The sequence below is a fragment of the Heptranchias perlo genome, chromosome 11, assembly GCF_035084215.1.
Source record: "Heptranchias perlo isolate sHepPer1 chromosome 11, sHepPer1.hap1, whole genome shotgun sequence".
NCBI lineage: Eukaryota > Metazoa > Chordata > Chondrichthyes > Hexanchiformes > Hexanchidae > Heptranchias > Heptranchias perlo.
This window is the reverse complement of record NC_090335.1, coordinates 46,408,873-46,435,899: the sequence shown is the minus strand read 5'-3', so window position 1 is coordinate 46,435,899 and position 27,027 is coordinate 46,408,873. Positions and strand designations below refer to the sequence as shown.

General features: G+C 45.1%; 1 protein-coding gene across 2 annotated transcripts in view; it reads left to right on the top strand.

The window, feature by feature from the left end:
• nme7 (NME/NM23 family member 7) overlaps positions 1-27,027 on the top strand; it is a 215,414-nt gene that overhangs the window by 116,155 nt on the left and 72,232 nt on the right. For both annotated transcript variants that reach the window (XM_067992928.1, XM_067992927.1), the window contains exon 7: positions 20,936-21,004. In XM_067992928.1, the coding sequence (XP_067849029.1) occupies positions 20,936-21,004 (69 nt within the window). The remainder of the gene's footprint in view (positions 1-20,935; positions 21,005-27,027) is intronic.

Sequence of the window (27,027 nt, the reverse complement as noted above, 5' to 3'; positions counted from 1 at the left end):
ATTATCAGGCCTCATTTCCATACCGTCGGCATGTTGCTTGCACATTTTGAGCAGCTCGCCGATTGGAGAGGGACAAAAATCCGACGGCTCCAGTATGGAGCCCAGTTGATGCAGGTAGGTAAAAGTTGGAGGGGGTGAGATAATCCCAGGGAGGGCTACGGGAGGTTGGGTATCACTGGGATCGATTTCTGACCCCTTTTTAAAAAAAAACACTTTCATACTTGAAACTTGCCTATTTTTGAGTGGAACATAGAAACAGGAGTAGGCCATTCAGCCCCTCAAGCCTGTTCCGCCATTCAGTTAGATCATGGCTGTTGTGTATCTGAACTCTACTTACCTGCCTTGGTTCCATATCCCTTAATACCCTTATCTAACAAAAATCTATCACTCTGAGTGGCCATCTTAGGGTTCGTGACATCAGTGCCCTGTAACATATCCAACTCTAATTCTGCTATTTTTGTTTAGAATCAATTCCTTTTGTAACTCTCCTAACTCTCTCTCTAAGGCTCAGTATCTGTGAATTACTTTGGGGCTTTTTTCTATGTTAAAGGTTCTATATAAATGCAGGTTGTGGTTTTTATTTCAATTGTTTTTAATTTGTTCTAACTTCTTTGTGGTCTGCTGTAGCTGTCGAGAAAGTAAAAATCAGAACTTGCAAGTCAATTACATGGAAAAAATGGCCCAATCAGGTGTGATAGAATAAATTTTTGTAGTAAATTTGTGTAGGTGAGAATAAATTTGCTTATGATCAAGAGTGACACAAAAGTGTTAAAGGAAGTGTTAAACAAAAGCATTACAGGAAATGTGTGATGGCACATGCTATACACAAGACTTAATAATGGTAGTTGATCTATAGCACTGCTCATGGGAAATTGGAGAATATTGGATTTTTTTTTATATAAGGAAAGGGACATTGTGTGTCTTTGCTATGGTGAATTGGAGGATACAGTGTTTTTTGTAATGTAATGCAGAATACATTTTTATCTGGACCACTGATATACGGTGACTGTAAAAGTGAAACTGCATATTGCTTATATAGTATTATGGCAGTGTTAGTGGTAGTTTGGAATTGAACTTCATGAGTGTGCATTTTGCATAAAAATTGTAAATGAATGGCCTTCATTATTATTTATCTTAATTTTTACAGCCCTGGAGAAACAGCTAAATGGTACAGCAGGTACAGCAGTTAGGGAGGCAGTTGTGGACTTTGGCAGTAGTGTGGGGAGTCCTAAGCATAGGTAACGGGAGGAGGAGGCTCTGTAAACATCCCCATCCTCGATGATGGCGGAGTCCAGCACATGAGTGCAAAAGACAAGGCTGAATCGTTTGTAACCATCTTCAGCCAGAAGTGCCGAGTGGATGATCCATCTCTGCCTCCTCCTGATATCCCCACCATCGCAGAAGCCAGTTTTCAGCCAATTTGATTCACTCAACGTGATATCAAGAAATGGCTGAGTGCATTGGATGCAGCAAAGGCTATGGGCCCCGACAACGTCCCGGCTGTAGTGCTGAAGACTTGTGATCCAGAACTAGCCGCACCTCTAGCCAAACTGTTCCAGTACAGCTACAACACTGGCATCCACCCGACAATGTGGAAAATTGCCCAGGTATGTCCTGTCCACAAAAAGCAGGACAAATCCAATCCGGCCAATTACCGTCCCATCAGTCTACTCTCAATCATCAGCAAAGTGATGGAAGGTGTCGTCGACAGTGCTATCAAGCGGCACTTACTCACCAATAACCTGCTCACCGATGCTCAGTTTGAGTTCCGCCTGGACCACTCGGCTCCAGACCTCATTGCAGCCTTGGTCCAAACATGGACAAAAGAGCTAAATTCCAGAGGTGAGGTGAGAGTAACTGCCCTTGACATCAAGGCAGCATTTGACCGAGTGTGGCACCAAGGAGTCCTAGTAAACTTGAAATCAATGGGAATCGGGGAAAACTCTCCAGTGGCTGGTGTCATACCGAGCACAAAGGAAGATAGAAACATAGAAAATAGGAGCAGGAGTAGGCCATTCAGCCCTTCGGGCCTGCTCCGCCATTCAAAATGATCATGGCTGATCGTCTAACTCAGTACCCTGTTCCTGCTTTTTCCCCATATCCCTTGATCCCTCTAGCATTAAGAAATAGATCTATCTCCTTCTTGAACACATCTAATGAATGGCCTCCATCTTCAGCTGCTTCATCAATGACCTTCCCTCCATCATTAGGTCAGAAATGGGGATATTTGCTGATGATTGCACAGTGTTCAGTTCCATTCGCAACCCCTCAGATAATGAAGCAGTCCGAGCCCGCATGCAGCAAGACCTGGACAACATCCAGGCTTGGGCTGATAAGTGGCAAGTAACATTAGTGCCAGACAAGTGCCAGGCAATGACCATCTCCAACAAAAGAGAGTCTAACCACCTCCCCTTGACATTCAACGGCATTACCATCGCTGAATCCCCCACCATCAACATCCTGGGGGTCACCATTGACCAGAAACTTAACTGGACCAGCCACATGAATAATGTGGCTACAAGAGCAGATCAGAGGCTGGGTACTCTGTGGCGAGTGACTCACCTCCTGACTCCCCAAAGCCTTTCCACCATCTACAAGGCACAAGTCAGGAGTGTGATGAAATACTCTCCACTTGCCTGGATGAGTGCAGCTCCAACAACACTCAAGAAGCTCGACACCATCCAGGACAAAGCAGCCCGTTTGTTTGGCACCCTATCCACCACCCTAAACATTCACTCCCTCCACCACCGACGCACTGTGGCTGCAGTATGTACCATCCACAGGATGCACTGCAGCACCTCCCAAACCCGCGACCTCTATCACCTAGAAGGACAAGGGCAGCAGGCACATGGGAACAACACCACCTGCACGTTCCCCTCCAAGTCACACACCATCCCGACTTGGAAATATATCGCCATTCCTTCATCGTCGCTGGGTCAAAATCCTGGAACTCCCTACCTAACAGCACTGTGGGAGAACCTTCACCACACGGACTGCAGCAGTTCAAGAAGGTGGATCACCACCACCTTCTCGAGGGCAATTAGGGATGGGCCATAAATGCTAGCCTCGCCAGCGATGCCCACATCCCATGAACGAATTTTTTAAAAAAGGTAGTACTGTGGGGTGTTTCTGAGTTTAGTAGAACTCGGGTGAGGGTACTAGAGCCTTGCGGTACTGTGGTGGGATAAGATTTGAATTATTGGTGGAACAATGTCTGGAATAATTGGAAGGGGGTCCTGGAATCTGGGAGGAGAGCTAGTTCTGTGGTGCACGACTGTTGGGGGGCGCAAAACTGTGAAATTGTGAAGCGAGGTGTCAGAGCATTGTGGGTAGGATCCACACTATTGGGGAGAGTCTGGCAGTGCTGGTGGGGCTGGAATCTGCTGGAGGAAAGAGGGCCTAGTAGGATTGCGGTGCAGGAAGAAACAAGAGACTGGAGGCTGTGAGCCTTCCTGCATTTCCCCATTTCACTTTCCTAATGACAGACAGTGTATAAGCAAGTTTCCAAGCTTTGAGCTGAGAATTGGCTTTTAATTGGTTAAAGGGCTTAGCGTGCTTTTAGTGTATTTGTGGATACTCTGAAGTTCCAAAATTGGGATCTCATGCACATGTAGGTGTGCACTGCATTTTGTGGCAGAAAAACAAAGTGGACAAAGGGATGCTGTGCTACTGAAGGAGGCGTTTTGTTGATGAGATCCCATGCCAAAATCAAAATTGGGGTGAGCTCAGCTCTCCCTGCTCATGTAAAATGGGCGAATTGGCCTGCAGTTGTTGGATTCTTAAAATTCTATGTCTGTTCTGATCGTACAATGAAAAGTTGTGCTTGTTTTCGTGAAAGTAGAGATGTTTAGTTGTATTTTGCTCGCTTCATTAAATTATTTTGATGTGGGGACCAACCACATTTTGCATAATTCCTTGGATTCTTTACTATCCTTCACTACAGAATTGTTCATTGTTAGGCTGAGCTACCAGCACCTGTTTTCCAAATGCTAGTGCCTATTCCAACTAGTTTGAGGGACTAACCTTAGAATTTTTGGTACGACCAGCCCTCTTCCACTGCCAGTAAGGGAGTGCACACTCAAAAGGTCGGCAAAACTCTGAAATTGCCAGCATTGTAATGTAGGACTTAAAAGCATACTAAACACTTCAAGCAATTAAGGCAAATGAAGTTTCCAAATATTAGGTTATAGTCCAACAGTTTTATTTTAAATCACAAGCTTTCGGAGCTTACCTCCTTTGTCAGGTGAGTGAAGGGATTCTAAAAACGCATAGCATATATAGTCAGAGAACAATGCCTGGTGATTACAGATAATCTTTCCAACTGCCCCCTATAACACCTCGCCTGGGAGACGATCACAGCAATCAAAGGTGTCATTGGTGTTCAGACAGGTTAGCCACGGAAAACATTACATCCCAGTATACTGAATACACAATGGGTCAGATTACAAAGACAGAGAGAGAAAGAGACCCGAAAGGCAGAGAGAGAGAGAGAGAGAGAGAATGTCCAGTTGTATTAAAAACAGATAACTTTTTTTTCGCTGGTGGGGTTACATGTAGCGTGACATGAACCCAAGATCCCGGTTGAGGCCGTCCTCATGGGTGCGGAACTTGGCTATCAATTTCTGCTCGACGATTTTGCGTTGTCGTGTGTCTCGAAGGCCGCCTTGGAGAACGCTTACCCGAAGATCGTAGGCTGAATGTCCTTGACTGCTGAAGTGTTCCCCGACTGGGAGGGAGCCCTCCTGTCTGGCGATTGTTGCGCGGTGTCCGTTCATCCGTTGTCGCAGTGTCTGCATGGTCTCGCCGATGTACCATGCTCCGGGGCACAACAATCGCCAGACAGGAGGGTTCCCTCCCAGTCGGGGAACACTTCAGCAGTCAAGGACATTCAGCCTACGATCTTCGGGTAAGCGTTCTCCAAGGCGGCCTTCGAGACACACGACAACGCAAAATCGTCGAGCAGAAATTGATAGCCAAGTTCCGCACCCATGAGGACGGCCTCAACCGGGATCTTGGGTTCATGTCACGCTACATGTAACCCCACCAGCGAAAAAAAAGTTATCTGTTTTTAATACAACTGGACATTCTCTCTCTCTGCCTTTCAGGTCTCTCTCTCTCTGTCTTTGTAATCTGACCCATTGTGTATTCAGTATACTGGGATGTAATGTTTTTCGTGGCTATCCTGTCTGAACACCAATGACACCTTTGATTGCTGTGATCGTCTCCTAGGCAAGGTGTTATAGGGGGCAGTTGGAAAGATTATCTGTAATCACCAGGCATTATTCTCTGACTATATATGCTATGCGTTTTTAGAATCCCTTCACTCACCTGACGAAGGAGGTAAGCTCCGAAAGCTTGTGATTTAAAATAAAACTGTTGGACTATAACCTGGTGTTGTGCAAGTCCTTACATTTGTCCACCCCAGTCCATCTCCACATCATTTCCAAATATTGGTTGGAACTGGAAAACACAACTTGGAGGAGAGCTCTGAGAATGAGTCACATGCCAAAATCAGGTAATTATCGTTTTAAATATAGCATATTTAACTGTGATGTAAATGGCATGACAAAAAGCAAGTGGTACACTTGGAGGAAATGCATACTAAGCACAAAACATTTCATGCATTACTAGTGGATCCTCAATGGCGATTTGGAGGATGTGCTGTATTATAACAATAGGGGTGTTATGTCATGTAGGGGGTAACGTGACAGCCAATGAGTTACTGAAAAAGTCATTTTTATTTTTATTAAGTAGTAGTCTGAGTTTTTTTTTATCAATGCTTTGGGGATTGAATTCCATGACTCTCCTTCCATTATTCTGCGAGAAGTGGAAATGAATGGTCTTTTCTTTAATATATGTATATATATTCCTTTATCTTTGCATTTGATTTTTATTGCTTACCAGTTTTAAAGCTGAGAACACACAACAAGATAGTATTTAAGATATACCAGTTGGAGATAGCTATCCGGTATTTAGCAATATCGAGTAAGGGGTGTAGGAATCGGGGTAGTGCAATTAGTTTTGGATTGCTCCAACAAATAGCTGGCACAGACAAAATAGCCAAATGGATTCCTTCCGTGCTGTAAACTTTTGTGATTCTAATCCATTACTCCTAATGAGTATCATCAGTATTCACCATTTAAACAAAATATTTTAATAGACGTACTGATGGTAAGATTCTATAAGTTGTCAGAAAAATCTCTGAACGGTTCTCCCCAGACTTTGGAAGAGCGCCCATGAAATTTTGTAAGCATTTAAATTGTAATGAAATCTATAATTTAATAGCTATTTTTACTTGAATATGTGTGCGATGTGACCAATGTTTCAATGATGCCAACATGAAGTTTGCTGGCTGAAAAGTTATTTTGGGTTACACCTGTACCTAGTTTTCAAACAATTAAAGGCTTGAATTATGATATACTAAGCAGTGATACCACAAGAAACATTTTTTTAAAAACCCTTAAAGTTTACAGTTATTAACAAGACACTAGCATGAGCATGACATGAGATTAACCGGACATTTCTTGAGATGGTCCTTCACCAAAATTAATAGTTTAGTCAACTCTTCTACTCCAGTAAGGAAAGCACTACCTCAAACTACCTGTATTTATCGTGCAATGCACTCCCCGTTCATTTTAGAATGAAGAAAAAATATAAGTGCCATTTTGTTTTGCAATTGGATGAAACCTATAATAATTTTACAATCTGTTACATTTTCAAAACTTCATGAATGGCTGTGTTTCATTCACATTAGACATATAAATTTTAAATTTCAAACATAAAAATGATAAAAAGCAAAAAGATTTCAAATGCTGGAAATCTGAAACAAAAACATAAAATGCTAAAAACATACAGCATGTCAATCAATATCTATGGATAAATCAGAAATGTCAACATTTCAGGCTGGCTGAAAAATAAAAGATTTTTATTTTTACCCCTCCTAGGCCCCTCTCTCCTATCGCCATGCCTCCTTTCATTTCTCACCTCTCAGGTACTCTTCCCCCATCCCCCAAATCTCTAGCCCAACCCTTCAGCACTCCTCGACCTTCCTACTCTCCTGCCGTCGTCCCAGGCTTGACTCCCTCTTAGATAAGTCTGCAGCTTCCCTCTATGCCCTCTTGGCATCCTCTGAAGGGCCCATAGAGGCACTCATCGCTGCCTCCTTACGAACAGCAACCCCAACTGCCCCATCCTATTCTCTCACTGAATTTCCCGTTCAGGGGCCTAATCTTGCCAATCTCCTTCCCATCTCACTCACCTCTCCCAACCAGACCCTGTGGACTGTGCCAGCGGATCAGCTATCTTTCCCCCCACTCTCTGCATCTCCCTCCAGAATGTCCATTCACTTGTGAACAAGGCCCTTGCCATCCACGAGCTTATTGTAGATGATTGCAACGATATCATGGCCTTGACTGAAACCTGGCTGACGGGTGATGACATCTTCCCCCTTAATGAAGCCTCCCCGGCTGGCTATATCTTCCACCACTTGACCCGCCCAGACCGCTGCAGTGGCAGTGTGACCCTTATCACTAAATCACACCTTAGTCTGTCCCCCTACTCCCCCTTCTCTTTTTTGAGCATCTCACCTTGTTCCGCCCCTCTCACTTCCCCTTTAAAATCTTCGTTCTCGACTGCCCACCCTAGTCCCAGGCCAAGTTTCTCACTGAGATATCTTCACTGCTTTCCTCCCTCAGCCTCTACACTGAGCGACTTCTCATCCTCGGTGATTTCAACCTCCATCTCAACTCATCATGCTCTCTCTCCTCTGAGTTCACTGCCCTCCTATCCTCCCTTAATCTCTCCCACCATATAAACTCCTCTACCCATATTCATGGCCACCCCTTCGACCTTGCCACGTGGTCTCTCTGCTCCCATCACTCCCATCGTGTCAATTACAGTAAGGCCATCTCTGATGACTGCCTTGTATCCCTCTCCACCCACATCCCCCTGCTCCCTCCCAACCCCACTTCCTTCTGTGTTCACCCCTGGAAAAAAAAACTTCCCCCAAGTCACTTACAACGGCACTTTCAAATTCCCATTTGTCTAGCCTTCCATTCACCACAACATTTCTGCAGCAACTGATCTGATCAATCACACCCCACCTCCACCTTTGATGCCCTTGTCCCCATTAAAACTATTACTCTCTCTCACCCTGGCCGTTTTTCCTGGTACGGTCCTCAACTCTTCTCCCTTAAGTCCAAGGCACGCAGACTTGAATGTTTATGACGAGCAACTGGTTTAGCCATTCATCGCCAGATCTGGCTAGACCACGTAAAGCACTATCGGGTCCTGCTCTCCTCTGCCAAAACTGCTCACTATTCCAGGATCATCCTGGAATGCAAAGATAACCCCCGACTTCTCTCCATTACAAATCATCTTCTTCAACCCCTCTCCCCTGCCTCCACCCTCACCTCCAACAACAAGTGCGAGGAGCTCGTGGACTACTTTGTCACTAAGTTTGAGACTATCCGTTTAGCTGCCCCTTCCCTCCCTTCCCCTAGCCCAGCAAGTCAAACTTTCCCTACGGTTCCCCCCTGCCCTAGCTCTGAACTCACATCTTTCTCTAGTTTCTCTCTTATCTCCCCTCATACCCTCTCTGAGCTCATCTTGACCTTGAGACCCAACCCCTGCTCCCTCTTTCCTATTCCCACCAAACTGCTGATCATCCAACTTTCCTTCCTGGCCCCCATGTCAGCTGTTATTGTTAACGGTTCCCTCTCCTCAGGTAATTTCCCCCTCCCCTTCAAATCTGCTGTCATCACCCCCCTCCTCAAAAAATCCACCCTTGACACCTCTGTCTTTGCAAACTACCACCCCATCTCCAACCTCCCTTTCCTCTCCAAAGTTCTTGAACGTGTTGTTGCCTCCCAAATCCCTGCCCACCTTTCCCACAACTCCATATTTGAATCCCTCCAATCAGGTTTCCACTACTGCCACAGTACTGAAACAGCCCTTATCAAAGTCACCAAATGACATCCTATGTGACTGTGACTGTGGTAAATTAATCCTCCTCATCCTTCACGACCTGTCTGCAGCCTTTGACATGGTTGACCACACCATCCTCCTCCAACACCTCTCCTCCATCATCCAGCTGGGTTGGACAGCCCTCACCTGGTTCCATTCTTATCTATCCAGTCGTAGCTAGAGAATCACACGCAATGGCTTCTCTTCCAGCTCCCGCACCGTTACCTCTGGTGTCTCCAAGGATCGATCCTTGGCCCCCTCCTATTTCTCATCTACGTGCTGCCCCTCAGTGACATCATCCGAAAGCACGACGTCAGGTTCTACATGACGCCGCCCAGGCCTACCTCACCATCACCTCTCTCGACCCGTCTACTGTGTCTCGTTTGTCACACTGCTTGTCCAACATCCAGTACTGGATGAGCAAAAATTTCCTCCAACTAAATATTGGGAAGACTGAAGCCATTGCCTTCGGTCCCCGCCACAAACTCCATTCCCTAACCACTGACTCCATCCCTCTCCCTGGCCACTGTCTGAGGCTAAACTAGACCATTCGCAACCTTGGCGTCCTTTTTGACCCTGAGATGAGCTTCCAATCACATATCCGCTTTATCACCAAGACCGCATATTTCCACTTCTGTAACATCGCCCGTCTTCGTCCCTGCCTCAGCTCATCTGCTGCTGAAACCTTCATCCATGCCTTTGTTACCTCTAGACTTGGCTATTCCAATGCACTCCTAGTTGGCCTCCCATCTTCCACCCTCCATAAACTTGAGCTCATTGAAAACTCTGCTGCCCGTATCCTAACTTGCATCAAGTCCCGTTCACCCATCACCCCTGTGCTCACTGACCTATATTGGTTCCCAGTCCGGCAACACTTTGATTTTAAAATTCTCATCCTTGTTTTCAATTCACTCCATGGCCTTGCCTCTCCCTATCTCTGTAACCTCCTTCAGCCCTACAACCCTCTGTGATCTCTGCGCTCCTTCAATTCTTGCCTCTTGTGCGTCCCCGATTTTAACCACTCCACCATTGGCGGCCGTGCTTTCAGCTGCCTAGGCCCTAAGCTCAGGAATTCCCTCCCTAAACCTCTCCGCCTCTTTACCTCTCCTCTTTTAAGAGGCTCCTTTTAAAAAAAAACCTCTTTGAACAACCTTTTGGTCACCAGGCCTAATGTCTCCTTATGCAGCTCTGTGTCAAATTTTGTTTGAAAATCGCTCCTGTGAAGTGCCTTGGGACATTTTACTACGTTAAAGGCGCTATGTAAACACAAGTTGTTGTTGTTGTTTGTTGTTGAACAACCATTTTAACAGGATCATAAAAATTGCTGAGGGGTGGTGGGGAACAGACCCATAAACAAAGGGGACATCAGTGGACTGATTGCTAGATGATGCACCAGATCACCTTATACAGGCAATGGTAAGAGGCATTAAAAAGAATTAAAGAAACAATGAACATGTGAATAGCTAAGGCAATGAGAAGCACACCCCAGAAAAGATGAAAAAAATGGTGAGTTGAAAACTCAAAGCCTGTTGTTATTAAATCGAGGATACTGCATGAATGAGGAATTTAAATTATGTCATAAAGCATGATAATGAAAGTCTGACCAGTTTGTTAATCATCTGATTCCTAAGATTGAATTACAGCCCTAATTCATTTCCATCCCTCGAGTATTTTTTCCATGTAAAGCTTCTTTATAAGCTCTGCTACTGTTGGTGATGACGTGAATTAACACATGACCTTGCTTTAGATTGGTGAATTACAATGGTATAATAAAATCACTTGTTACAAAAAAGATTTTGATGGTACAATATTTTTGAAACATATATAAAAACATTGTCAAATGAAAATAATTTTATAAATGCTTCCTCGTGTTCCAGAGTTTAAAGATTATTCTTTGTGGTGCATGTAAATGCTGCACAATGTGCTGGTTTTAGTTCTAGAATAAAAATTCTGGTAACAAGCTTTGAGTAACGTAGGTATTGCATTATTCAAAGTGAATGTTGTTCATTAACTATTGCCAATAACGAAACACTGTATGAACTTTGAATTTCAAATGTTTATTAATTCTGGTATCAGAAGTTATTGCTGATTGGAAGGTTACAGTGCAAGAGAGTATGTTCTGAGCACATGTGGCTTATGCTACCACTAGATGGGATAGGTAATTGAAGCAGAAGTGCACAGCTTCACAACATGCTGAATAAATTGGCAGTAAATAGATAAACAGCAAACTGATAGATGTTAAAATAGTGATTTACCAAATTTCTTACTTGATTTTTTTTTCCCTGTTCAACTGAATACATTTTTTTGTAAAAAAAAATGTAAAGCCTTCAATGAAAAATGTATGTATGTTTCTAAACAATAATAAAATCCAGGGCAAGGCAGAGTAGTTCAATGTCAAAAAGACTGCTTGCAGGATAAAATGTTAGCTACTATGTCAATATTTGATTAAATGTATCTAAACTCTACAGTCTGGAGAAAGGTGGTTAAGGGGAGATCCATTAATCAAGGTATATAAAATAATAAATAGTTTAAGTAAGGTAAGCCAAGAATATTAATTCAAAGTAATGGAAGAAAGTAGGGCAAGATGACATATTTAAATTAGTGAAAAGAAAATGCTTAAAATAATCTGGCAGGCAGAAATGAAGAGACAAATATATTAGAGACATCCAAAACATAGTTGATTGCTGAAATGGGCGAACAAAGGTAGTAGAGGATGAACTTCCTTGGGTTGAATTATTCTTATTTTTGTATGTAAGTTGAAAGTTCAAAAGCTTAATTTTGAACCATTACTTGAATCTATCAGTGGTCCATGAGAAACAACTGCTACTGTGGAGCTAAATGAAAAACATCCATTTGTTTTGTTTCCACTGTTAATGCAGATTGCTCTATCATATCCAAGTTATAGTCCAGCAATTTTATTTTAAATTCACAAGCTTTCGGAGGCCACCGCGCAACAATCACCAAACAGGAGGGTTCCCTCCCAGTCGGGGAACACTTCAGCAGTCAAGGACATTCAGCCACCACCTTCGGGTAAGCGTACTCCAGGGCGGCCTTCGAGACACACGACAACGCAAAATTGTCGAGCAGAAATTGATAGCCAAGTTCCGCACCCATGAGGACGGCCTCAACCGGGATCTTGGGTTCATGTCACGCTACACGTTACCCCACCAGCGAACAAATGTTATCTGTTTTTAATATAACGGGTCAGTTGCTGTCTTTTCTATGTTTCTACCTCTCTATCTCTTTTTTTTTGTTTTTTTGGGGTTTTTTTGGTGATTTGTATATTCGGAGACCTTGCAGGTAACACCTGTCTGTCTGCACACTGATTGCCTTGGCAACGGGCAGTTGAAAAAACTGTCTGTAATCACCAAGCATTGTTCTGTGATTTATAAATGCGATTTCATTTCGAGGATTTCATTTCCAACAACGTTCACCTGAGGAAGGAGGAAGCCTCCGAAAGCTTGTGAATTTAAAATAAAATTGCTGGACTATAACTTGGTGTTGTAAAATTGTTTACAATTGTCAACCCCAGTCCATCACCGGCATCTCCACATCATGGCTATCATATCCAAGAGATACATGCTGGGAAATAAAAGTGAAACCACAGAGGAAATTGTAAGATCGAGGTCGCATAGATCTCTATGTAAAGCTTGTCTGTGTATTTTGCTGCCACTTTCCACATAAAAACCACATAACCTTCGTTAGAATTACCATAAGAAATGTTGGGCCTTGTGCAATTTAAAATATTGACCCTATGCCTAATGCAGATGAACAATCAAAAAGCACAAATGACGATAATGAACAGGGAAAGAAAATCATTTGCTGTATGTAGCTTGTATATGTATTACTCAACATCTCTTTTTTTTAAAAAAGACAATCTTTCAATTTAAGAAAGGATCAATTTAAATTGCTTATGTTAATAGCTACACAATGATAACTTGCATTGATTAGGAGACCTACGAAAGAATGGATCTCTGGTCCCATTGGGCAGAGGCTGTTAAGTTTACATTTCTGTGTGAAAGTGGTGAGAATGTGGAACTCGCTACCACATAGATTGGCTGAGGTGAATAGCATAGATGCATTTAAAGGGGAAACTAGATAAGTACATGAGGGAGAAAGGAGTAGAAGGATATGCTGATAGGGTGAGATGAAGTGGGGAAGGAGGAGGCTAGTGTGGAGCATAAACACCAGCATAGACCAGTTGAGCCGAATGGTCTTTTTCTGTGCTGTAATTTCTATGTAATTCCTATAGCACAGCTCACATACGAAAGATGTCTCCGAGGACAAAAATGAATGCTGACTAAGAAGTTGAGGGAAACAACAAGATTGAGAGTAGCGAGAGCACGGTCCATGTACTGTTAGTCTTTTGAATATTAAATTGCTGGTGTTTATTTAATGCAGTTGCAAAAATATATAATTTTTTTAGGTGGCGGCTTTGGCTCGGTGGTAGCACTCTCGCTTCTGAGTCAGAAGATCATGGGTTCAAGCCCCACTCCAGAAGCGTGAGCACATAATCTAGGCTAACACTGCAGTGCAGTACCGGAGCCCCACTCCAGAGACCTGAGCACGTAGAATTATACAGCACAGAAGGAGGCCATTTGGCCCATATTGCCTGTCCCAGCTCTTCGGTAGAACTATCCAATTAGTTCCATTCCCCTGCTCTTTCCCCATAGCCCTGTAATTTTTTTTCCTATCAAGTATTTATCCAGTTCCCTTTTCAAAGTTACCACTGAATCTGCTTCCATCACCCTTTCAGGCAATGCATTCCAGATCACAACAACTTGTTGCAAAAAATGTTTCTCATGTCACCAATCACCTTAAAAAGGATCCTCTGGTTACCGACCCTCCTGCCACTGAAAAAGGTTTCTCCTTATTTACTCTTATCAAAACCGTTCATAATTTTGAACAGCTCTATCAAATCTCCTCTTAACCTTCTCTACTCTAAGGAGAACAATTCCAGTTTCTCCAGTCTCTCCACATAACAGAAGTCCCTCATCCCTGGTACCATTCTAGTAAATCTCTTCTGCAACTTCTCTAAAGCTTTGACATCAGTGTTCCCTCTAATTTTTTTTGGCCATGTGCGTAATGAATGTGGGTTTCTGCGCCACCATTAAAAAAAATCATAACTTTGAATAGAAGATTTTTTAGAAAACATTATTCAGTGTGTATAACAAACAGAACAAATGTACAAAATAATGGATAATTGTAACAAGGCGAGCTGTCAAGGATTTTTAATTAAATAAAACTGGTGATAGAAATTTCAGAAGCAAACACTGCTGCCAGAGGAAAGGGGACATCCTGATTGAGACCAAGGGCCGGATATTACCAGGACGGCGGGTTCGCGGCAGGGGGGGCGATTGGGCGCGTGGGTAACGCGCCCGGTGAAATCAGTCTGCCCCGAACGCAATTGCAGGCTAATTGGATCCACTTACCTCTTGTTCCGGGTTCCCCACTGCTAAGCTGCGCGGCGGGCGGACTGCGCATGCGCAGTAAGGTCTGTCAGCTGGAGGAGCTCTATTTAAAGGGACAGTCCTCCACTGACTGATGCTGCAAGAAATACGAAAAATTACAGCATGGAGCAGCACAGGGGGAAGGCTGCTCCCAGGTTTAATGATGCCTCACTCCAGGTATCATTGGATGGGGTGAGGAAGAGGGGGAGGACAGAGATCTTCCCCCCCCCCCCGGCGGGCGGGAGGAAGCGGTCTGGCTCGAGGTGGCAGAGGAGGTCACCTGCACCACCAACATATCGCGCACCTGCATACAGTGCAGGAGGCACTGCAATGACCTAAGTAGGTCAGCCAAAGTGAGTACACTTACTCATTCCCCTACACTCCTTCTGCCACATCACCACCCCCATCCCACATCTCCTTCTGCACTGCCAACACTACTCTGTCACATCACCCCTCACACCTCATCCTCATCTTACCTGCACTTACTCACCTCGCCAGTACTCATCCTGCCACTACCACTCAACCCAATCCTCATACAATCTCATGGCTCTATCTCATACTCACCCTCTCATGCATCTCTTTCACGGTCAGCCTCACTCAACCTGTCACTACCTGTGCTGCAGCCACAGGGTATGCATCACATATGTACAGTAGGCAGCGTAAGGCAAACGTGTCGTGAGCATGAAGGGGATGCACAAGGGTGTTTGAGGGTTTGTCATGGTTTTTACTTATATTTAATTTCTGACCAACTCAAATTACATATATTTACACCACTACTGCCACATCTTTGCAAATCCTGTCTGGTTTGTGCAATAATGCCCTTTCCTGAGGATCACAATGAAGACCCACACCTGATGCCACCCTTTGTGTCACTGTACAGTAGGTGTAGGTGTATTTGCAGGGCTCTTTTGTGCAGACGACTGAGCGACGTCGGCGATATCCCCGGTGGCACGCTGGAAGGATGCGGAGGAGAAGTTGTTGAGGGCAGTGGTGACTTTGACAGCAACAGGTAAGAAGATGGTGCTTGGGCCAGCTGGGAGCAGCTCAGCATGAAGGAGGCTGCAGATGTCCACGACTACATGTCGAGTGACTGAGCCTCCGTGTGCACTGCTGCTCAGAGAGGTCCAGGAAGCTGAGCCTCAGTCTGTGGATCCTGTGGCGAGGGTAGTGCCCTCTGCGACGCATCTCTCTCTGTGGTTGTCCTCCCTCCTGCTGTGCAGGTGGATGTGTCACAGCACTGTGTTGTGGAGCTCCACGTGTCAGAGGTGGATGGCGAGGCTGGTGATGCTGTTCGCCCTCCGAGGAGGTCATGACTGCAGCTACGGCAGCCCCCATCCGGAAGATGTACATCTGAGGGGGTCCGCAAGGTAGGTACCTGTGTCTGGACCCCGGGGTAAGTGTGCAAGTTGGTGAATTTTATTGTTAGGAGGAGGGTGGTGAAGGTCAAACTTTGTCCAAAGTGACAGAGTGGCCTCCTGCAGTGAGTGAGGGTCTCCCCCCCCCCCCCCCCCCCCCCCCTCCCACCTATCAAATGGACCTTTGCAGCTGCCACAGGCTGATGGCTGCAACACGTCCATTTGAACTGGGAGTGTTTCCCCCAGTACGGGAAACAGTCCCAGTTGTTTGTAAAATCCCAACCCTCCTAAAATATCTCGTTAATCAGGTCTGTAAATGACCTGAAATACCAAAATAAATAGCTTAAGTGGCATCCCGCCGGCTTTAATTGCTGGCGGGAGTCCCACATGCGGGGGCTGCCCCGGGAATCCCCGATTTTCAGAGCCCCCCCCGCCAGGAACGTACCCGATCGTGGGTGCTAAAATCGACCCCCAAGAGTTTGTAGATGACAGGCCAGGATGTAAAAGAAGAGAGTGACTGTCTCTGTCTCTGGTTCGGATGTTTTTCTCTTCTGTCTCTCCCTCTTTTCCAGTGTTCATATATTTTGTCCAGGTTTACTTCATTACCACTTGACAGATGAGATTTGATCCGCGTAAGCTTATCAAGGTGATTTTCTTTCAAACCGTTTCGTGATTTCGTTTTTATGTTATTGATAAGGCTGAATAGGGCTCTGGTGAGACCATACCTAGCTCTTATGAACTTATGAGTCCTAAGCAATAAAACAGTATATAACTTACTGTAAATCAGCGGTCCTGATAATACATTCCAATACCCCTATCATTATTTAAAAATACTATTGCTGGAATCCTTAAAAAGTACACTTGCTTCTTGAATGAAGAAAAATGAAGTATTAAAAGGGGATGTTGTGCCATGTAAAGAGAGGCATTTTTTGTTTGCAGAGATTCGCACGTGCGCAGCCCTGTGAGCACTGCCCCTTTTAATTAGCAGCTTTGCTGCAGCTGAAGGAGATGGGGGTGGGAGGGGGGGGCGGTTTCGGAGCTGGAACTAGGCCAACGAGCGCGTGCCCCGGGCTATTGTTCTGGAGTGGAGCGCAAATGGGCGCGTGACTCTTTCTGCAGAAATACAGAGCATAGCCTCTCTCGAACAGCTGAAATTGTTTAATGTTTTATTTGATTTTTAAAAAAAATCAGACATACAATTTTCCCATTATGTGCAGACTTGGACCTCCTGGCTATTACTGCTGTCCCGCTGTATAGCAGACACAGTACCTACAAGTATCCAGTCTGTCCCGGTTTGCCAAGGACCCTTTGCTCAATTTACATTGATTCCAACTCCATCCTTTTTTCGGGTTCTCACTGCTGTTTGAAGCCACCATTTTAACCTGCATATAATTCAGTTTGTACAGAACCGCCCATTCCCCCAACACCAACCACCGACCCCTCCCCGCCCGCACCCCCCCCCCCCCCCACTTCCTTCCAGCTGGGACTCCTCGGGACTGCGCATTGAATAAAACAATATAGCGCCCCTCCGAACGGTAGAGGACTTTGTGTATATAGAAAAAAAGTAATAAGAAAAGCTGCTCAATTAGATTGGAGAGGCTTCAGGTAAACCGTGCGTTAGGTCCCGAGGTTTAAAACATCTGCAAAAGTCAAAAAAGATGTGTTGAGAGCAATAACAGAACATACAGGCACCGGGACCGCGCGGACGGAATGAGGAATTGCGTGGCACACAACAGACTGCTGCACGGTCACGCATGCACGTAGCTTAGAGGGAACTGTGCTTGACATCCTTCCTAAAGTGTGGTGCCCAGAATTAAACACAATACTCCAGCTGAGGCCCAACCAGTGTTTTATAAAGGTTTAGCATAACTTCCTTGATTTTGTACCCTATGCTTCTGTTTATAAAGCCAAGGATCCCATTTGCTTTTTTGATAGCCTTCTCAACTTGTCCTGCCACCTTCAAAGATTTGTGTACACATGCCCCCTCTGTCTCTCTGTTCCTGCACCCCCTTTAAAATTGTACCATTTGGTTATATTGCCTCGCCTCATTCTTCCTACCAAAATGCATCACTTCACACTTCTTGTATCGTTTATATTTTTGCATCAGACTCACCATTTGTGCGATCACACTGTAATCAGTACTTTAGCAAGGATTAGTGTAAAAAATAATTTTGCACTGATCCTCGCTAATGAAGAGTTAGTAGTTTAAGCTCCGTGAGATGGTCAGATTTGGTCTGTTACTGTGAAACATTAGGCCTCACATACTCTTTCGAGTCCTGTTGCTGGAACAGGAAACCTGTCCCAGGGCCACCTGTGCGTGCAGCATTGAACTCAATAGATGCCAGAGGCCAAACTTGCATTTCATTACAGCTAATCAAAATAGCCAGTAGATCAGTCATAAGATGAAGTAGACAGCTCATATGCTAGTGTGGTAAATTGCACGAGTGTTTGATTTTCAGTAGTGACTTTGCCCAACCTAACCTTCATTTGATGGCTTCATTGCTTGGATCAACATGTTGGGCAAATTTAAGATTGTTAACGGTATACTCATGCCGACAGTTTCAGACAGTCTAGGCTGACACTTCATACGAACATATATACGAACGTATTTTCGACAATGATGGACAGGAAAAGTCCATCCAGCCTGTCCCACACAACTACGATGCCTTCTGCATCACAATATGTACACTCCCCAACCCACCCGAAAGTCATGTAATCTTCTGGGAGAGGTGAAAAACTGGTTAAAAACCCAGGCCTATTGGGAAAAAAAAATCTGAAAAATTCCTCTCCGACCCCTTTAGGCGAAAAAAGCTAGTTCAGGTGACCACTTAGGCCTTGAATACTGTGATACCATACCTATCTTTTGTACGAGGTTAGTTCCGCCCCAGCCATAAACAGGTCCAGCTTTCGTTTGAAGGAGTTTAGTGAATCAGCGTTCACTGCACGATGCGGCTGCCTGTTCCAGAGGTCACTATTCTCTGGGAAAAGAACCATTTCCTAACATCTAACCTAGTTCTGGCCTTACATAACTTGAGATTGTGATCTTTAATCCTCCCTAACCTGTTTAGTTCCGTGCAGGACTGAGGGAGTGCTGCTCTGTAGGAGATGCTGTCTTTCAGAAGAGACTTTAAACCGAAGCCCTATCTGCCCCTCAAGTAGACGTAAAAGATCCAATGGCAATATTTGAAGAAGAGCAGGGGAGTTCTTCCGGTGTCCTGACCAACATTTATACCTCAACCAACACCACTAAAACAGATTATCTGGTCATATATCTCAATGCTGTTTGTGGGATCTTGCTGCGTGCAAATTGGCTGTGGCGTTTCCCTATATCACAATTGTGCCTATGATTCAAGAGTGCTTAATTGGCTATGAAGGGCTTTGGGACATCCTGAAGTTGTGAAAGGTGATAGAAAAATGCAAGTACATGTTTTCTTTCTGTTCATTCCAGGGAGGAGTGGAAAAGAAATTTGAACATTATTACAGAGTTTCATTCAAGCATAGAAATGGCTCAATATTAAGAAACAATTTGAGACACAAAATTCTGCTCTGCGCAATACAATTTAAAAATGTGGTTTAAATAAATGTGACTCAGATTCGTTTTCATGTCTTACTGAATTTTTACATAGATTCTACAACTGTTATATGTATTCAAAATCATGTTCCTTCAAGGGAGGCTTCCTTGCAGGCAGGGAAAGTCAGAGGGTAATAGTAAATATACAGGGAGAAAATTAGTACAGTTGTCATATGAGGCAGAAGCTTCTTTTTGTTAATTTTTAATAAAGTGGAGCACAAAGACCTGGGTGGTGTAGTAGCTTAGAACATTGTTCCTTCATCTCTAGGACATGGAGTTCAAATCCAGCCCAGATCAATGCAATAAAAGTTCCTCTCTCTGAAAGGATCCTACTGAGAAGAGTTTTTAGGTAGTCGAGTGGGTACAAGACATGGCTTAAAACTGTCTCCAATTTGGCAAAAATTGGCATTAAATGGCAGTCTCAGAGAAGCACAAAGCTGAATGGTGTGAAAAATAAAAAAAATAACACTGATGCTGTAGAAGCATATTGTTTTGAGATTAGAATATAAGCATTGTACATTTTTGGAGCAAAGTAGAGAGAGCTTTGTCCTGCACTTAAGCTGTTGTACCCCTTACTTCTGGGATACTGGATGGTGATACAGTCTACTAAAAATTGCAAATTCCCCAGCGTTGATGTTCCTTAAGTTGATATCCATGCAAGTTCACCAATGAAAAATAAAAATGGCAAGGATGAATTTCATAGTTCTTTTGTAGATGTAATGATCAGTGATATCAAATGTACCAGTCTTGGCAGGATTTAATTCAGTGGTTACTTTAATAACAATTTAATATAAAACGGATCATGATTGTATGGCTCAATTCAGTCAACTCTTTTCTATCATTTAAAAATGTCACTGTCACTTGAAGGCTGGCAAGCAGCTCTCTACATGCATTTGAGTATCAATATGTGGAGCTCTCCCTTCTCATTAGTGATGGTGCTAGTGGGCTATGTAACCACAGCTGCTTACTATTGATGATGCACCTGATGTACAACTTGGTGCAGTATAATTGGAGCATTGGCTGAATGATGTGTGAACCAAAGCAATAAAGTTTTAGACTGAAATAAAACCTTGTTGTGAAATCAAAAAATGTCATTTGAGCCTTGGCAGGTTTTTTTCTTGACTCTGCAATATTTTGACAGAAACATATATAAAAAAATAAGATGTGGTTCCTTGGTGGCTACAATGCTAGAGCAATTATACTGTCAACAAGGAGACTTGACCTAGAGTTCCATTCTCAAGTAATATTTAAAACCTGGTTCTCCTGCGGACACAGTGGGAGAGGGGGGTGGGGTGGGGTGGGGTGGGGGGAGCGGAACAGTAGTCGTGCCTGCCTTGGCTGTGTTATCTGGAGGTAAGAAGGAAAGTGTTGAGAAGTGTTCTTTTCCATATGGTGAAGTGCATCTTGTGGCACGTTAACTGATGTTGTCATATGAAACTGCTAGCTGGATCATCCTGCTTACTGTACCAATAAGGTGGAAAACAAGTGTATTATTGGAGAGCTAACTTGACTATAGGGAGGAGAAAAATGAAACCTAATTTTTAAATGATGGAAATCAATTCTTGCTGTTTACATTTTTTTTCTTCTACCCACAGTTTTATGTAGAACGAACCAATGCAGATGAGTTCTTTGAAGTATACAAAGGAGTCGTTGCTGAATATAATGTAAGTAGGAAGTAGGTAAAGGCGGTTAAAGAACGTTAAAAATACTTAGCCAGTACTGTGCCAATTTGCGAGGGTGGAAGGAGCTTTTCTGCAAAAAACACAAAATGCACAAGCTAACAATTTAATTTTTGACAATATGAACTATGAAATCATGTCTGGCCTGTACAATTCTCTAACTACTTTTTAGTATTTGTCATAAGAAAAAACTAAAATAAAGTCCTTTGGCTTTCGACTGTACCTCATTTTAAACCTCCACTAAAATAGCGGAGAGGGGAATTTCCGACAAATGCACTAAGCGTTTGTACTGTAGTATTTAATAGTGCAATTTCAGGGCACGATTTTAAAATTGTGTTCCAATTGAGGGGGTGGTTTTTGAACTTTCACATGTTGTGTACCTGATACTATCACAGTTAAAAGTGGGAAAAGTCCATTCTCCTGCTTGGACAACCTTTACCCTGTAAGTACCTTCAGTTACAAGATTTTGCCTTGCCAATATCCTTAACTGCTTATTACATTGCTAACATTACATAATTTCTGAGTACTTCTGCTCTTTGGCAATGGTTTTACTCAGTCACTCCCATTTTATTGGAGAATTATTGGATTCCAGTTATTTTGTAATCTCATTCATACCGTAATTGGACTTTTATTATCTTATTTTATGGTTGGATATTTCTTTACAGCTACCTGCAGACAAGCAATCAAGAACTTGCATAGATCTGCAGAGTTACATTTGATGTTCAAGATAATATTAACTTGATTTAATCTACACAATAGACTTTATAGATTTTTTTGTCACCAGTTGTAATTTGTTGTGGATTAATATACATAAAATAAGGTAAAGGTTTTTCTTTAGGATCACTATCAGCTGGAGGAAGTCATTTTCTAACGATGTATAAGATGTATTGTATTTTCCTCAAAATTGAAGAAAACTCTACATCCTTGCTCAAAAATGTGTCATAGGGCACGATTTCAAAATGTCAGTGGGATGGCAGCGGGGGGGGGGGGGGGTCAGTAGGCGCATGGCAAACCTGAATAATAAAAAGTTACCGTTCCCCACGTGATCGGGACTTAATTGGTGGCCATTAACCTTGTTTCCAGGTTTGCCATCCGAAAACTGCGCAGTGGGCGGACTGCGCACCTGTATGACCTGCTGTCAGCTGGAGCATCTGGATTTAAAGGGCCATTGCACCAACGGCTTTTCTTGGAGCAAGGAGCAAGGAGACAGAATAAAGCAGCAGAGGGGCAAGGCAGCTCCAAGGTTCAGTGACCCTCACTTGAGGTGCTGCTGGCCGGGGTGAGGAGGAGGGGGGATCTATTTTACCCGGCCGACAGGAGGAAGGACCCTGCCTCTGCCACCAAGAAGGCCTGGCTCGAGGTGGCAGAGGAGGTCAACAGCAATAGCAACATCTGTCACACTTGGGTCCAGTGCAGGAAGCGTTTCAATGACCTAACTAGGTCAGCAAAAGTGAATGCACTTAATGATTCACCGTCATTCCGTGTTCCACATCACTTTCCCCCTCCCCCCACCCCCCCCCCCCCCCCCCCCCCCCCCACATATCATTCTGCACTGTCAAGACTACTCCATCACATCACTCTTCGCACCGACTTAAGGCTCATCCTCAACTTACCTTCACTTCCTAAGCACTTCCTCACCTCCCCATTTGTGAACCCACCACGACCACTCACCCCAATCCTGATCCAATGTGATGTCTCTGCCTGATACTCACCCTCTGATGCATCTCTTTCACGGTCAGCCTCACCCAATGCAATGCATTCATCAGCTGATCACTTCACCTTCACTCACTCACATGTCTGTACTTTCTCCCCTTGTAGGAGAAGAGAGCGCAAAATGCACGGGAGAGGGTGAGGACTGGAGGGGGCCACCACAAATAGTGGTCCTTACAGAGGCCGAGGAGGAGGCCCTGGAGATCAGCCACACTCTCGAGTGCCTGTCCATCGGGGACCTCGAGACTGGCACCCCACAAACGTCTGGTAACACAACTTTAACATTCATCACACACAACATGAATTGATGTTAAGAATGACTGGCATGTTGAACACCTCAGTATGCTCATCGCAACATTACACATCTGTGATAATGCTTAATATTGCCTTCTGTTCTCTTACAGGCTGTTCAACGACTGCAGTGACAGGAGAGAGTGATTTCTCAGAGGAGCTCCCGACCTCTGAGAGCACACCATCACATCTTAGTGAGCCATCCACCAGCGCAGATACTTGCACCTCGCTGGGTCCTAGTAGTCAGTTAGTTGGGTTGGCACCTGGTGAGTCACCACGCACAAGTGAGCACGAGCAGACACTGGTGGCAGGGGCAGCTGTGGAGAATCTGCGTCGGTGGGCGTGCTCCTCTCCAGGCAGTGCTCATCTGGATGCAGATACTGAACCCCGGGGGGCCATCCTTTAAAAGGAGAATGATCGAGGGACAACAGCACATTTGCAAGGTACTGGAACAGGTGCCACGCACACTCTCCACAATAGCGCAGAGGATGGAGGAGTCCAACTCCTGTATTATTGGAATGGTGGCACAGGTATGTGAGGCAATCTCTGAGATAGTGTTGCAGGTCGGTGCGGAAATGTCTGAGATAGTGTCGCAGGTAAGTGCGACACTATCCTTCCGCCTGATTGGCGGAAGGATTAGAGGGGATATGAGGAAAAACTTTTTTACCTAGAGGGTGGTGGGTGTATGGAATTCGCTGCCTGAATTGGTGGTAGAGGCAGGGACCCTCAACTCTTTAAAAAGTACCTGGACCTGCACCTAAAGCGCTGTAAGATGCAGGACTACGGACTGGGTGCTGCAAGGTGGGATGAGAATGGGCACCTGGTTGTTCTTCGAGCTGGCGCGGACACGATGGGCCAAATGGCCCCTTTCTTTGCTGTATCTTTTCTATGGTTCTAAATGTCTGCGATGGAGAGAAGGCTAGCCTCCATTGATTTTCAAGCACGGCTCACAAATGAGTCCATTCAGGCCCTGACAACAGCCGTTCAGGCTCAGGGTGAACAACGTTCTGCTGCCTTAGACAGGCAAACGGATACATTTGCACTGGCCTTACAAGGCATCACATATGTCCTCAAACTGTTGTCCAGCTGAGTGGTAGGAGTGATGTGGGCCTGGCCCAGGAGAGGGATGATGGCGAAAGGGGACATGGAAGTGGGGACGCCACTCACAAAGTGCTCCCATGTCTCAACCGTTGCCCCCCTCTTAAACAGTACCTGCAAGGCTGCCTCCTCTCCAGGTAGCCGAGTCTGCCCCTGCACAGGTGCAGGTGGAGCAGTCTTTGGAGGGGCCCTCACGGGCTCCAAGACCGAGAGGGTATAGGCAGAGAGTATCTAAGCAGTCCGGGCATGAACAAGAGCAACCTGCCACTACCTCTGCTACAGCCACAGGGATGCACCATGTAGATGTAGTAGGAAGAGAAAGGCTAAGGTTTTGTGATCACAAAGGGTATGCACAAGGGTGTATGACAGACTCATATTTTTCATTTATATTTGGTTTTTGATAGTCACATTAAATGTTACCATTCTCACCACTACTGCCACATCTTGCTCATTCTTGACAGCCTTTTGTGATAGCGCCCTTTCATGTGCTTCATCTTGAACCGTGAGACTTGATGCCACCCAGTGGGTGACTTTACAGTGGGTGTATGTATAGTTGCAGGACTGTTTTGTGCAGGGTTGGGGGGTGATGGTGTTGGCGCTGCTCTTTCCAGGTGGTCTGAGGACTGGACTATTCTCACTTTGTGATCTCCTTATGAGAAGCGTTCACATATTAGTGGTTCCCTGGCCTTATGAGCAGCCAGGTGAGCTGCTGCTCTGCCGACGGTTTCCTCCTCCTCCTCCTCCTCCTCGTCCTCGTGCTGCTCCTCTTCCTCTTCCTCCTCCTGCTGCTGCTGCTGCTCCTCCTCAGTGTTCATGGCAGATGTGGATTCTGGATGAGGGCATGGGGACTCATCAAACAGTAGCCATCTCTGTAGCCCCATGTGGTGCAGGACACAACACACTACTATTATGCGACCCACTCTCGCTGATGCGTACTGAAGCGCTGCTCCGGAACGATCGAGGGACTGAAATCTCATCTTCAGCAGTCCTATCGCATGAACAATTACAGACCTGGTGTCGATGTGGCTGTCGTCGTATCGACGCTGTTGCTCGCTGATGGGGTTCCTCAGAGGTGTCATGAGCCACGTGTGGAGGGGGTATCCCTGGTATCCGAGGAGCTAGCCCTTAAGCTGTTTGGTGCGTGGAAGAGGGCCAGGATGTTGGATTCCCTTAGAATGAATGAATCATGGCAGCTGCCAGGAAATCTGGCACACATGTGAAGAAATCTTTTATCATCTGCGCGTTGTTGGAGTGATATCCCTTTCTTTTGATGAACAGTCCTAGCTCATGTGGAGGTGCTCAGATTGCTATATGCGTGCAATCGATTGTACCCCGTATCCGTAGGAAGCCAGCCACAGAGTGGAAACCCACTGCCCTCTCCGTCTGGCTGAGGTCGTCTATGGGGAATTGACATAGTGGTACGCACTGCGAAACAAACCGTCGGTGACCTGTCTTATGCGGTTGTGAGCAGACGATTGAGAGACCCCAGCGATGTCACCGTTGGCACCCTGGAATGATCCGAAGGCGAAGAAGTTGAGGGCAGCGGTCACTTTAACAGCAACGGGTAATGAGGTGCCGCTAGGCCCAGCCAGGAGCAGCTAGGCATGAAGGAGGCTTCACATGTCTGCTACCACCAGGCAAGTCACTCTCAGCCTCCATATGCACTGCTCCTCAGAGAGGTCCAGGAAGCTGAGCCTCGGTCTGTAGACCCTGTGGTGAGGGTAGTGCCTCCTGCGATGTCGCTCCCTCTATTGTTCCCCTCTCTGCTCTTATGCAGGTCCCTGTGGCGCACTACTGTGTTGTGGAGCTACAAGCGGCGGAAATGCACGCTGTGCCTGTTGAGGATGATGATGTTCCTCGTCCTCTGATGTACTGGTGAATGCAGCCATCGCGCCCCCCCCCCCCCCCATCCTGATGGTGTCAGTTCGAGGGGGTCCGAAAAGTTGGTAAATATATCTAAACAGAACAATTCTGAGTGTAAACCAAGAATTTCAAGTCTTAACACAAAGATCTCCCAGCCAAAAGTTTGTCTGAGAGAACTGAGTGCCTTGCTGCAATAACTCACCTTTTATCTCCATCTGTCAAACAGGGATTTAAATGTCCAAATGGCTGCCGGCTGAAACCCGACTACTTTCCCATGGCGTGTTTGACACAGCACAGGAAACATGTTGAGGCAGCATTGAAATCGCTTGCCTTCATTCTTAATTGCATTTATGTACATTTCAAGTACTTTTAATGACTTTAATTGCTGCCATCTTGAGCCAGAAGTGCCGAGTAGATGATCCATCTCGGCCTCCTCCCGATATCCCCACCATCACAGAAGCTAGACTTCAGCCAATTCGATTCATGCCACGTGATATCAAGAAACGGCTGAGTGCACTGGATACAACAAAGGCTATGGGCCCCGACAACATCGCGGCTGTAGTGCTGAAGACTTGTGCTCCAGAACTAGCCGCGCCTCTAGCCAAATTTTTCTAGTACAGCTACAACACTGGCATCTACCTGACAATGTGGAAAATTGCCCAGGTATGTCCTGTCTACAAAAAGCAGGACAAATCCAGTCCGGCCAATAACCGCCCCATCAGTCTACTCTCAATCATCAGCAAAGTGAGGGAAGGTGTCGTCGACAGTGCTATCAAGCGGCACTTACTCACTAATAACCTGCTCACCGATGCTCAGTTTGGGTTCGGACATGACTACTTGGCTCCAGACCTCATTACAGCCTTGGTCCAAACATGGACAAAAGTGCTGAATTCCAGAGGTGAGGTGAGAGTGACTGCCCTTGACATCAAGGCAGCATTTGACCAGGTGTGGCAACAAGGTGCCCTAGTAAAATTGAAGTCAATGGGAATCAGGGGGAAAACTCTCCAGTGGCTGGAGTCATATCTAGCACAAAGGAAGATGGTAGT